Source organism: Mytilus californianus, unplaced genomic scaffold, assembly GCF_021869535.1.
Source record: "Mytilus californianus isolate M0D057914Y unplaced genomic scaffold, xbMytCali1.0.p SCAF_12, whole genome shotgun sequence".
Classification (NCBI taxonomy): Eukaryota; Metazoa; Mollusca; class Bivalvia; order Mytilida; family Mytilidae; genus Mytilus; species Mytilus californianus.
The window spans coordinates 58,623,416-58,635,921 of record NW_026262604.1 but is presented as its reverse complement, the minus strand read 5'-3'; the positions used below and the strand labels follow the sequence as shown (position 1 = coordinate 58,635,921).

General features: G+C 31.5%; 1 protein-coding gene across 1 annotated transcript; it reads left to right on the top strand.

Moving 5' to 3' along the window:
* Nucleotides 1–1,766: 1,766 nt before the first annotated feature.
* LOC127721148 (ectoine dioxygenase-like) lies at nucleotides 1,767–11,687 on the top strand. Its single transcript, XM_052227821.1, has 9 exons — nucleotides 1,767–1,794; nucleotides 3,197–3,278; nucleotides 3,670–3,760; nucleotides 4,286–4,396; nucleotides 4,970–5,061; nucleotides 5,945–6,035; nucleotides 6,346–6,475; nucleotides 10,284–10,435; nucleotides 11,454–11,687. The coding sequence occupies exons 1-9, from the start codon at nucleotides 1,767–1,769 to the stop codon at nucleotides 11,592–11,594; spliced, it is 918 nt and encodes a 305-aa protein (XP_052083781.1). The 3' UTR covers nucleotides 11,595–11,687.
* Nucleotides 11,688–12,506: the final 819 nt, after the last annotated feature.

Below are 12,506 nucleotides of genomic sequence, written 5' to 3'. Positions count from 1 at the left end.
CGGTGAAATATATGTCAGCAATAATTTCCGCATATGTGCATAACATTATAATCTCGATGTTAGTATAAACGTGTTGTTTAAGTGTAGTCGATAGCTATTTTTAGTTAAAAAAATAGAAGGTTGTACATGCTAAATAAAATTTGGCATGAATGTTGCACTTTGTAAATACAGCTATTTCAGAAACCATGCCTCTTTTTAAGAAATATATAATATTCATAGTTATTTTGTTTTGTTTACGGACTGGTTCCAAGATATGAACTCTATGTTTCAATTCAAAGAGACATAACTTGGGAATGTTACCAGTATAAAGGCACGTAGTAGCGGTGGAATAGAATTTTGAGAAATGACCTACAGTGAAGTGAGGGGTAGTGCAGAATTTTAGTATAAGTTTAAGCTCTTAGAAGTTCGAGGCATATACATAATGAAAATATGCCACACAACCCTATGTTTTGACTTTTGAATAAAAAAAGTAGTGCATATCAATTTTTCATTCTATGATATATTTTTTCATGAAACTTCATTGTAAAAGTTTCACACTTTTTTAGCCATAAAGGGAGTTCCTATTGGAAATTGCATTGTCTATATTTACAGAAATGCAACCTGGAGGATTAATTGCTTAAGTTTTGCATAAACGCCAAGTGGAAAATGTTATAAATGTAATTTATGTTCAGAAAACATTAATGACGTCGTCAACCCATATAATTTAACATACCTATTTCAAGCCCTTCGCAAAAGTGTATATATTGTAATATATGAGACGAATCCATTTTGCTAAATCCATCTTCTACCCAACAATTTTCCTTTGCCGACCAATTTCGAGGATAATTATTTTTACTACATGTTTTTGCAGGTCTTTTGGAAAAGAAAATCCAGAAACTTTATACACGGAGGTCATGCAACACAGTGACTATGACACAAAACATTTACAGTACAAATTAAGAGTTGTACGTGATTGACAATGCAAGGGCTTGCACATATTCTTGTCGCATGCACAACTTTACTCGAACATCTCAACGTTACTGTAATGTAAATCAGTTACAACTCCTACATTTTTCCTATACATATCACTTTAAATCAGTGTCACGAAAATTGAGTTTGATTTAACACTTAAAAGCAATACTGTTGTCTATATCCTTGCTCTTAATAAATGTACCACTGTTCAGTTGAAAAATTATTTTCATTTGATATTAAATGTGGTAGCCTTATTTAAAGATGAATGCATTGTCAACGCATTACATTTAACTCGTTTATAAGCTAGTTTGTAAACAGATTCGCTAACAACTCACACTGTCGTTCGAAAACCACGATTTGTCTATCGACTGTATAAGAAAAAATGTACAGTTGACACAGTCCTTGCAAAAAGTAAAATAACGAAAATAACGAACTCCGAGGCAAATTCTAAACGGAAAGTCCCTAAGCAAATGACAAAGTCAAAAGCTCAAACACATCAAACGAATGAATAAATAAATAACAACTGACATATTCTTGACTTAGTACAGGCATTTTCTTATGTAGAAAATGGTGGATTCAACCTGGTTTTATAGCTAGCTAAACCTCTTACTTGTATGACAGTCGCATAAAATTCCATCATACTGACAACTATGTGTGAACAAAACAAACAGACATAATAGGTAAAAATGACAAAAATATGCGAGTGTGTATAACAAAAATAAGTTTATTGGTTTAAAAAAGTTCAATTCATAAAATGTACACCAATCAGAATGCAAAACTTACTATTTATTTTCAAAGGAGAAAAGTGCCACAAAATGTCGGGAGAGTGCGATCTAAATGGAGGTATGTGCCACATTGCTAACATTTAAACCTTATAATTCAGTTCCTACCCGTAATCGATCTCTCTTACTTTCGAGTAAATGTAACCATGTAAATTTCGCGACTAAATTATTCGGGATAGCTAAAACCACATTTGACATGAAACCCTCATTATTTCTTAGAAATTCACAGAAAAAAATAAATCCGGAAGGGTCTTCGGCTTCCAAAACTTTATCCATTTGTCTACCTAGAGCGCTGTGAGCTTCGATATAACTGATTTATAAAACACATGCATTTTAAAACTAAAATGATTTTAGCATAATTAAGAAAATTGGAATCTTTTTCATATTGCTGATCAATGAATAATAAAACTGTGGGGTATGGCGTTGTCAAGATTCAGAATATCATATTTTCGTCACTATTTTTAGTTATACTGACCACATTTCCTTACATAATTTTAATCTTTTGACGAAGTTCAATTTTAAACATGCTTTTGATATTCTTTAGCTTCTATATGGATTTGTTTGATTACTTAATGAACGTTGCTTTGCGATACTTGTGATGATAAACAGCGAGCGCAATGCTTTCAAATACAAGTAGCATACCAGAAAAACATGTCAGCTGCTTGTTTATTATTCGTTTTGATAATATATCCAAATAGTGTATTGTGAAAACAGGTAATTTGAATGTGTGTAAAAGACAGGCGAAAGGGACATTCAAACTCGTAAGTCGACACAAAATCAATCGATGACAAACAGCAGTATACAAAACAGAACATAGAAGTCTCAGATACATATTTTTTTTAAGGTGTAAATGGCTTTGAACTAGTTGTCAGTAACTGCAAAAAAAATTCAGATTTGTTCGTTGTGTCTTTTTTGTTGTAAAGAATGTTTTAATGCCCCGCGGTTGCCTATATTTGCTCACGTCCACTTGATTTGAACTTTGGTCGATAGTTGTCACATTGGCAATCATACCACATCCTTTTGTGTTTTCAAAGATTTTGGAAACATACAATATAACAGCAGGATTCTTATTTGTTAAAGCATACTGATTTGCAACGTACAAATTAGGGCAATGTGTATAATTGCTATAAACACAATAAGCAAATCAGTCAATATTAATATAACTACATGTAAACCATTCTTAATGAATAAATACAAATGTGATACTTAAGACATCCCCGAATGTGTTATAAAATAGACAACAAGAATACTGCGTGTTGGGTCAAGAACTCCCCGTTCAGAACACCAAAGATCACAACCGTATTACGTTTGCATTTTGTTGGCAGTTGTTTTCGATGAAAAAATGTGTTGACTTCTGTATGTTCTGTTGAATAATGAGTTCAAATGGTCCCTATCTACCGAATCTGTTTACAGCATTTCCTTTTTCTCATTTATTATGTTTGATATCTGTTCTGATATTTAAGTTCACCAGTTTAATGGAGACACGCTTGAAGTGACAACAAAAGTGAAGGCAGACTTTGAGAAGTTTGGATATATCGTAATAAGGTATGTAATTGTTAACTATACATGTATTTAACATGTTTATATTAAAAGGTTTCATACATGTAAGAAGTGATAATTTGAAGTCACCTGACATAAACCATTAATATACAGACAAAAGTAAAGTCTAAATTTCTTTGTCTAACGTTTACAATGTAACTTAAATAAAATAGCTAACCAACGGTACAACTAACTGAAGACATAAAAAGTTCAACACACATGTAGGGTCAGTAGAACACAGGTGTCTGTATATTACTCGAAACTATACGTCAATACGAGTCTTTAAATATCTAAGTAAATTACACAGTGACAATACCATAGCTGTCATCAACACAATAGGACTGTGTCTACTACATTCGCAAGGACACACATGTGTGAATTATATTTTACCCCTTAGAAAATTGTTAGATGCAGAAGAAGTAGACAAAGTTTTCAAACAATTTGAAGATCCAACTACTGCGGAGCTTTTAAACAAAAATAAAGTGCAGGTAAACATTATCGTTTAAGTTAAACAATTATGACAATGGAAACATGATGCGGTCTTGTTAAACAATCAGTGTTCATGCATGCAATTTACCTTTGTTAAACATGTAGTTTTTTTTTAAGTTTTGACTTATCAATTGCCTAAAACATATCATGCATGTACATTTTTGAATAATACTGCATATTTCACTCTCACTACAATTTAAACATATGAACATCCTGCTGCAAACGGAAATTATCAGACCACATTAAAAACAACTAGTTTAATGATTCATTGCGTCCGAAGCGCTTTCCTGGATTTACAGAAAGTTGATTTATTTGTAATCGTGTTATTCGTAAATAGATTGATTCAAAAAATATTATAAAAGTGCATTGTAATTTGGACAATGGATTAACATTACAAGATGATACAACGTACATAATTGATTTCCAGTATATTGTGTACTTCATTTACCATGTGTACGTCCCTGTATTTGGCTTTCATAAATATCAAATGCTATTTATCTTAATCATCTTCATACATATTAAAGGTTTCTGATTGTCAAGGCCGAGAGGCAAAATTGACCATATGGGGTCATCCAGGCAATGATATAATTGGAATGGTCAGTAGATCAGAAAAAGTGGCCGGAACATGTGAAAAGGTACTCATTTATAACATAGTGACAATGAAATGATAAAACCAATAGATTAACATCGCACATAAATTCAAGTGCAAAAAACAAGTTATTCGAAACGTCGCAATAGCAAAATGAAAAACAAACAAAATAACGTTGAGCGAACAATGCATTTTGACCAATGAAAATATTATCTTTTAAGGGCATTGAACATTAAACATATCGTTTGAAAGGTGTGTCCTATGTCATTAACTTCGTCGAGTGAAATAAAAGGTGACAAAGTTAGTAGTCTTTTTTTTTAAACTTTATTGAAAAGAAAAAGTCCAATTGACTGAATTAAAAAGATTTTTCACTACAAAACACAACGAAAAATCAACTATCAGGTTATTAGTTGTAGGTATTGCAAACAATAAAAGATACATAGGAACTGTTCCATATTTTACTAGATATTGGGTATACCGCCTGAGAATATTCGTGTAACAATGTCGAGTTCCGAAGGTAACTGATCCCCATGACAGCTTTACACTGCATACATATATTTCGATGTTTTTTTTTTTATTTATACGAAAACTGTTTCCTAATTGGCACAAATCAATTTAGTTACTTGGAGACGAAGTGTACCACTATCACGGAAAATTAGTAACTAAAGAGCCGTTTACTGGTGGAGCTCATTTGTGGCATCAAGATTATGGGTATGCAATCTAAATATTACATCAACTTGTTGAGCAGCGACACATAGTCTTTTCAATAGCCTTTTCTCACATTGTTCCTTTCATTTTACCTTATTTATTTGGTTATTTTACACGATTATTAATGGAAAAGGACATATTTTTTTTTTAAATTATTGCTGTTGGAATATTTGCCTCTGATCTTTTATTTATTGTTCTCGGCAATGCAACTCAGTGTTTATAACTTAAATTCATGCTGAGAAAAAAGACATTTCCAAAATTTTACTAACGAGATTTATAAGTTTTGATTAGTTGCTTGTTTTTTTCTAACTTGAGGTGGTATGTTATATTTAGCCATCTTGGATTACAAAATAGCAGAACACATTGGGTCTTTACTTTTTATTTAGCAGCACATTTCGACGAGGAATGCAATCTACTAATTAGAATTAGCATTTTAATGAACAAATTATAATCACTCATAACTGCACAGAAGAATATTTTTGCTTCATTTCAATTTGTCCAAAGTTTGCGTAATAATAAGGGGTTGTACAGACAAAATATACAGTTTATATAGGTAGCTTTAGGAAATGTGTATATTCTATGTTTAAACAGAACAAAACGTATGGTGACCAATTTGTTTTTGATATTCTAAAAGCATTTTACATTACATTACATTTCATTTCAGAATAATTCTATCATTTCGCATGTATTTCTATGTATAATACTACATTACCACGGTAACTCTAGGTTATATTTAACACGAACGTATGTAGATACTGATCTTGATAGATGTTAAACAAAGTTGTAACTGGTCGCAACTAATCCATGGGAGATGATATCAAATTAAGATAAGAAATAAATGTTTTTTACGATTTTTATAATACTTTTTACCAACTTATTTTTATAGATATTGGTACATAAATGAGTTTTTGGAGCCTAACATGATGACAGTATTTATTGCCTTAGATAAATGTGAAAAGACAAACGGATGTTTACAAGTAATCACGTAAAACATGCATGCGTTTATCTTACTCTCGCCTGTTAGTTTGTTCAATTAATGTTAAGCATCAAAGACAAAACTATCAAACATTCAAGAATATAAAACATAAAGCAACCTTAGTAGGGTATGTAATTACAGAAATCAATTAATTAAAAGGGAAGAAAAATAAAATTAAATGAATACCATACAGTGTATTTAATTCAATATGACTTAATAGTCGGAACTGTAAATGTCAAATCCTCTTATGAAATCAATACATGATTCGGAGTTTGGTATTCTAATTATTATGTTGATTTTGATGTTGACAGATAGTAGAAAGCTCCCATAAATGCGGACGTCTGGACCACAAATTAGAAGGTCAACTGACTGTCACTGATCCTATCAGACTTGAGAAAATAATGGATCGTTTCCCGATGAAATACTGTCTTCTTAATCCAGGTGAAATATCACTTAAGTTATCGTTTTCTTTGGTAAAATGGTCATGATTAGTTTCTGAACTAGAGCAAGCATGTACACACTTGCAAAACATATACCCACATTTTTTAAAAATAAATGCCAAATTTGCTATGTGTTATGTATTTAAGTTTTGCATAATGAACATTACGAGTTGACGCCGCTACATGGTATTTGAATTGTTTTTAGACATGCTGCTAGATAAAATATATTCCTACTTAATTGAACACTCTTTCACATGGATCTACCAAGTTTACAAAAACGTTTTCATTTATATTTAAGCTATTGTTATTTTGTTTTGTCCTGAGATTGTGAAAGTTGTTTGCCAATGGAATGTTGAGTATATACCTGGAGTACTCAAATCTAAGCATCTGCCTTTGACCTGAAAACTACGGACAGGCCTAGTAAATAAGTTAAGATTGAGATCGAACGCACCTTGTCATTATTTTAATGCATGATATCAGAATTTGAACTTTGTTATGACTCCAGATGAACCACTAATATTGTTTTGCCACCATGTTTAAGTAAATGTTTTATTGAACATTCGCACATCGTTCGATCAAGTTTACGAAAACTTTAACATTCATATGAAATCTATTATCAATTTGATTAGTACTGAACATGCATATCATATTTGTTCCTTGGAAGGAGTAAGTTCAGTAAGGGCCATATTTGGTCCTGGTTATTAAGTTCAATGTTTCAAGATAAAAGATTTTTTAAATTGATGGAAAGACTTCTGAGAAAGTTGTGTATAATTTTCTTGTAAAAGTTGAATGTTAAAGCGTTGTTTTTACATCCCACATTGATTGAAAACAGAGTTTTTTGGACAAAATTTGACAAAATCGTCCGAATTTCAACGAAATTAAGGCCTAGGAAACATAGAGCACAGGCGTTGTCAAACTAAATAGTCACGTCAGATGTGTAAAATATCATGTAAAAGGATTTTTTGGTCAGCGCATGCGCTCTAGCTTCCCTGTCCAAAAAATCAATGTAAATTTACTAGTTTTCATTGTAATAGCTTTAATTCATTGTCAAACAGTGATCGACAATTTCCTATTTCAAATTTAAGCTAAAATTTAGGGCCATTTTAGGGTCTTATCAAACCTACAAATGACAATGCAATATGAATTACACTTATGTATGAAAACAAGGACAGTTACATCGTATACTTGAATTTCACATTTTTAAATGATAATTTGCCAGCTGTCTTTTGAATTGAATTGGCATTCATCAACATTTCGCAGGTGTTTAGAATTCAAGAAAACAACTAATGAACATTTATTTAATGGAACGATAAAAGTTCTTTTCCTTGTTTTTGTTGATTGTTTCATTGTTTGGTGTTTAGCGTTTAAAGCTTTTCTTCCAAGGCAAACATTCATAGTGAGGTTTGAAGATTGAGGTCGATTTCAGTTTGTAGGTGATTTCACATCAGAATAGACAGGGTAGTAATAACTCAAGTTGATATGTGTCGACCATCCCTCAACCAACGGTTCTAAACTGTTTTGATGCACAGCGGTCTCCATCTCTTAATTTATATGAAATAATCGTTAAAAAAAATAAATACAGTGCCCTTCAGTTGCTTATATCTACGTCAATTGATATTTGAGTGCCAGTTGTCTCATAGGCTAGCACACCTACTTTCTCTCTGTTTATCAGTTACAACGCAGTATCAACGTAACTATCATGTAATGCAATTTGGATGTAAAAACTTTTTTCATTGGCTAAAAGTCACTGTTTACTCCACACTTGACATGCAGAAACAAAAAATGAATTCAAATACGCAGAGTTAACACAATAACGTTTAGTTTTTAAATTCTCATCTGTAAGACGTCACGTTTAGCCATGACGTCTATGCGCAAATATCATTCATAAAGTTTGGAGGAACTTTTTTTTGGATTTCAAATTTATACATATTTCAAAGCTCTAACGTAGTATTTCTTTTTGAAATGCATTATTATCGGAATAACAGTACTGTATTTGAAGAGGTGCGACCGTCAAATCACCAATTGACGGTAGCAACACTTCAAATATAGTACTTCCATTCCATTATATTAGACAGCAATAACAAAAAGAAAGCTTTTATTTTGTTGTTTTTCAAGCTTAAATTAAAGAATACAGGTTTGAGCTTGTCATTATCATGAATTTACATCAGCTTTTGTTTTTGCGTTAGAGTGTTTCTGGGGAGTATAGACAACTTGTGTTTGTATCTCAATTTAATTTTTTAAATTGTTTTTTAATACTTTTTTGGGGTCCCAGGTTTTATTAGTATAAATACAAAAGTAGGACCTAACAGGTGACATGTTCATGTAGACAATAAGCGCAATTAGTTCTCACGGCTTCGAATAAGGGACTGTGAAATTGGTATTATGTCTCATTTCGTATACTATTTATATTATTGACTTGTGAATTGTTCTTATCATAATACATAGAAGTTATGTGAAACACGAATCGTGTATAATGCCGATGAAGCAAAGGGGATGATTGGTAACTCTTTGTTTGTAATAAACAGTTTTGATTATCAGCGCTTATCCAAAATATTTCAATCATAAAACAGGAAAGAAAGATACCAGAGTGACGGTCAAACTCATAAAACATATTCCCCACAGGGGACATTGGTATCATGTGACGAGATCCAGCTTAAGAAAGTTGATTTTTAGAATGTGAGATGAATTATGTAACAGTATTTCGTAGTCAAAATCGTATAGAATCAAGTTGCTTTTCTTTATGAAATTATTACTAATCAATCTTGAATACACATTAACATTCACATTAACATTCGTGACACGTCACATAATACTGAGCTAATGTAATAATGCAGAATGCACGAAGTGTCTAGTAATATTGTCTGCACACAACGACGAATCAGAATAGTCATACTCTTAATATTCTGAATATCTTGTTATTCATAAGTGGATGCGCTAATGATATACATTGGTTTATCGAATCCTACACTATGCATCGGACGCGACCCTTAAGCAATATATTCATCGATCACCAATTTTGGTCTGGAAGCTGATTTTCTATAACTATGTAATTTCGGTTCTTCTACATTACGTGCGCCAGATGTTATATCTCATTGAAACCATCAGAATCGTAGCCACATTATTAGACAGCCAAATGGAATTTACTTTTGTAAAGTATTTATTTCAAAATATTTCAAGATGGGGTGTGTATCAGCTGTAACAAATAACTGTCCACGGTGATGTGACGCGAACAAAGAGCGATCTTATTTGTATAAAACAAAGGGCAAAAAATAAGATGAAATGATTCACAACAACAACAGATCTTTTTTAAGTGAAAAACAACCAACGACCAGTACTGGGCTTAAGATTCTTTGCTGCTTTTGGAAAGGCACGAAATTAGTGGGATTAACATGTTTGTAAGCTTTCAATGTATTATCATTAATATATAACAACATATTGTACAAATCATCCGAAAGGGAATAATTTCGTTCAATCTGCATTAATCATACAAAAAACAATAACGTACACATGTTAACATATACACACGGGCAACATATCGATTTCAGATCCTAAAAAAGAGGTAGATCATGTTACAATATATCAAATGTCGATGAATACACTTCCAACAACAAAAATGCATGAACATATAATTTCTATTCAATTCGAAAAATATCGTCTGCGTTTTGTTTTGAAGAAATAAATAGAGATGGTATGGAAGTAAACATACATTTCATAACCATGTTGTAAATCATGAAAACATTGAAAATAATTTTATAGTGAGCGGTAGAATATCAGTCCTGGTGTTTTAAAGAAAATTGATTTTTTTCAAGGAGATGCTCTATTTTTTCATTGCAATTTATTGCACTGTAGTGGTCAGAATAGTAGTGCAAACAGAAGATGGGCTTTATTGACAGCATACAACACTGTGCAAAACCGATCTTGTAAACCCCACCATCATCCACAATATCAACGCTTAGAGAAAGTATGTATGATTTTTTTTTTATTTCAGGTACTGGTATTTGAATATTTGGAAGTCTCATGGTAATAATAGCACGGTTTATCAACAAAACTTCTTTGTTCATTTTTTCACAGGAGATATGTCACTAATGAGACTGATTACATGCGTTCAGACCAATTTTCATGTTTGTCAAACGTTAAGTTTTGTAAATTTAAAAAACAAATATTGTCTGTTAATATTTTTATGTTTTATCGTGTAGTCATTAATGAATATGCCTTTTCGACTTATGGGTTTTTTTATGCCCTCTTCGGTACGCGCTTGCCCCTTTGTACAGTTTAAAATCATTATCTTTTCAACGTATGAGTTTGAATGTCCTATTGGTGTCTTTCGACTCTCTTTTTTTTTAATTTAACTAAAAATGTAATATAGCCACTTCCACACAGAAGGTTAAGCTATGGATATTTTAACTATTAATGTGTCTTATTAGGGTTTAAAAGGTTTCAATTGTTCAATAATGTTTCCCAAATTGTAAGGTTCAACGAAATTATCATTCAAACTAGCAAAATGTGTATGTTTTGATATACTATAAATTGTTCCTAATATATTTTCTTGAAATTATAGTTTTAAAAAATTAGTTACAGGTAACCCTTTCCTCCCAGAATCAACTGATAAAAAGATTTAAAACTCCATTGGCCATTCTAAGTTCATACGTTAGAGCAAACAAAAACAAAAAACAAACAACACAAAACCACCAAAACCTTACTTAACTCTTGTGTTCAGCAGGGATAGACGTCTATATATCTATATACAATTAACATTACATGTACTTTTATCATAACGTTAAAGTATTGTGGAAGTTGTAAGACAATAAATTTATAAGGCATACTTAACAAGACTTCCATACAACATAGATGTTAATTTGTAACAAATACCTACAGGTATAAAACTATCTAATATGCTCTTGTATGTAATGGCTGCTGTTCTATTAGTGTATGCACCTCATTGTTCAATTATTAATATACACAATTGTGTTATGTTATAGGTATCAAATAGTGCAATTAAACATTGTGAAAACTTAACTGATTTTACGAAAAAAAGGATCCTAGTTCCAAGGACGCTTGATTCCAAACAAGTAATTTCTCAAATGCCAGAAGAATGCAAAGAGCAAGACAAGAGGACATAGTGTTTCGGTTTATTGCATGTATAATAATTCTGGAAGCGATATAGAGTTTTAAAAAAAAAATATACGCATCAATTGAAACTATCTAGTTTCATGTTGTTCAACGAGATGCATAAATATTTAAGATTTCAGTTGTTTGTAGTTTTGGTTTGTGGTTACCTATATTATTAAAAGTATTATTGTATTTTTTTTTTTTTGCAAATTGCACATAATAATTGGTAAATTGCATGATTTGAACACCAACAAATTTATCATTTTACGAATTACTGTCGTAAACATTTCATTGACCAACTTGTGTCCTGTCATCGTTCTTCTGCATAACATCTTGTTTCTTGTTTATTTTGCTGTGATGTGTCGATTGTTGTTTGTCTTTAGTCGTTTTACGGTTTATTGTTGCCGTGACATTGTGAGTTTGTCTGCAACTTTGTAACGTCCCTTGTAGAATAAACATCTGTTTAATAACATTTTAACAACAAATTTTTAATTTTAAAATGAGTTATTTCGTCTGAACATTTCTTAAATGAGTAACACAAAAAAGAATCATTGAAGTTAACAAGAACAAAAACAAAAAACATAGAAAAAAAGTCAAATGAAGGCACAGCAAAAAAAGATCAGTAAAAATCAAAACAGAACAAAGAGAATTCAAACACATTCCAGATCGAAAAAGAGCAAAACTAAGAAGCTTCGAGAAAAAAGAACGGTCATATTTAGACATATTATATGCGTACAATTTAGTACGACCGGTTTAAGTCTTAGCAGACATTTTCAAAACTATAGAATATTTTAACTATTTTGATTCAAGCATCACTGATGATTCTTTTGTAGACGAAACACGCGTTTGGCAAACTCAATTTTAATCCTAGTATTTACGATGAGTTTGTAGATGTTACATTTATAAAATATTGGGAAAAGTGA

Coding starts and splice junctions, on each gene's coding strand:
- LOC127721148 (XM_052227821.1), top strand. CDS start 1,767: ATGTCGGGAGAGTGCGATCTAAATGGAG. Junction 3,279..3,669: donor TTTGGATATATCGTAATAAG/GTATGTAATTGT, acceptor TTTACCCCTTAG/AAAATTGTTAGATGCAGAAG. Junction 4,397..4,969: donor TGGCCGGAACATGTGAAAAG/GTACTCATTTAT, acceptor AAATCAATTTAG/TTACTTGGAGACGAAGTGTA.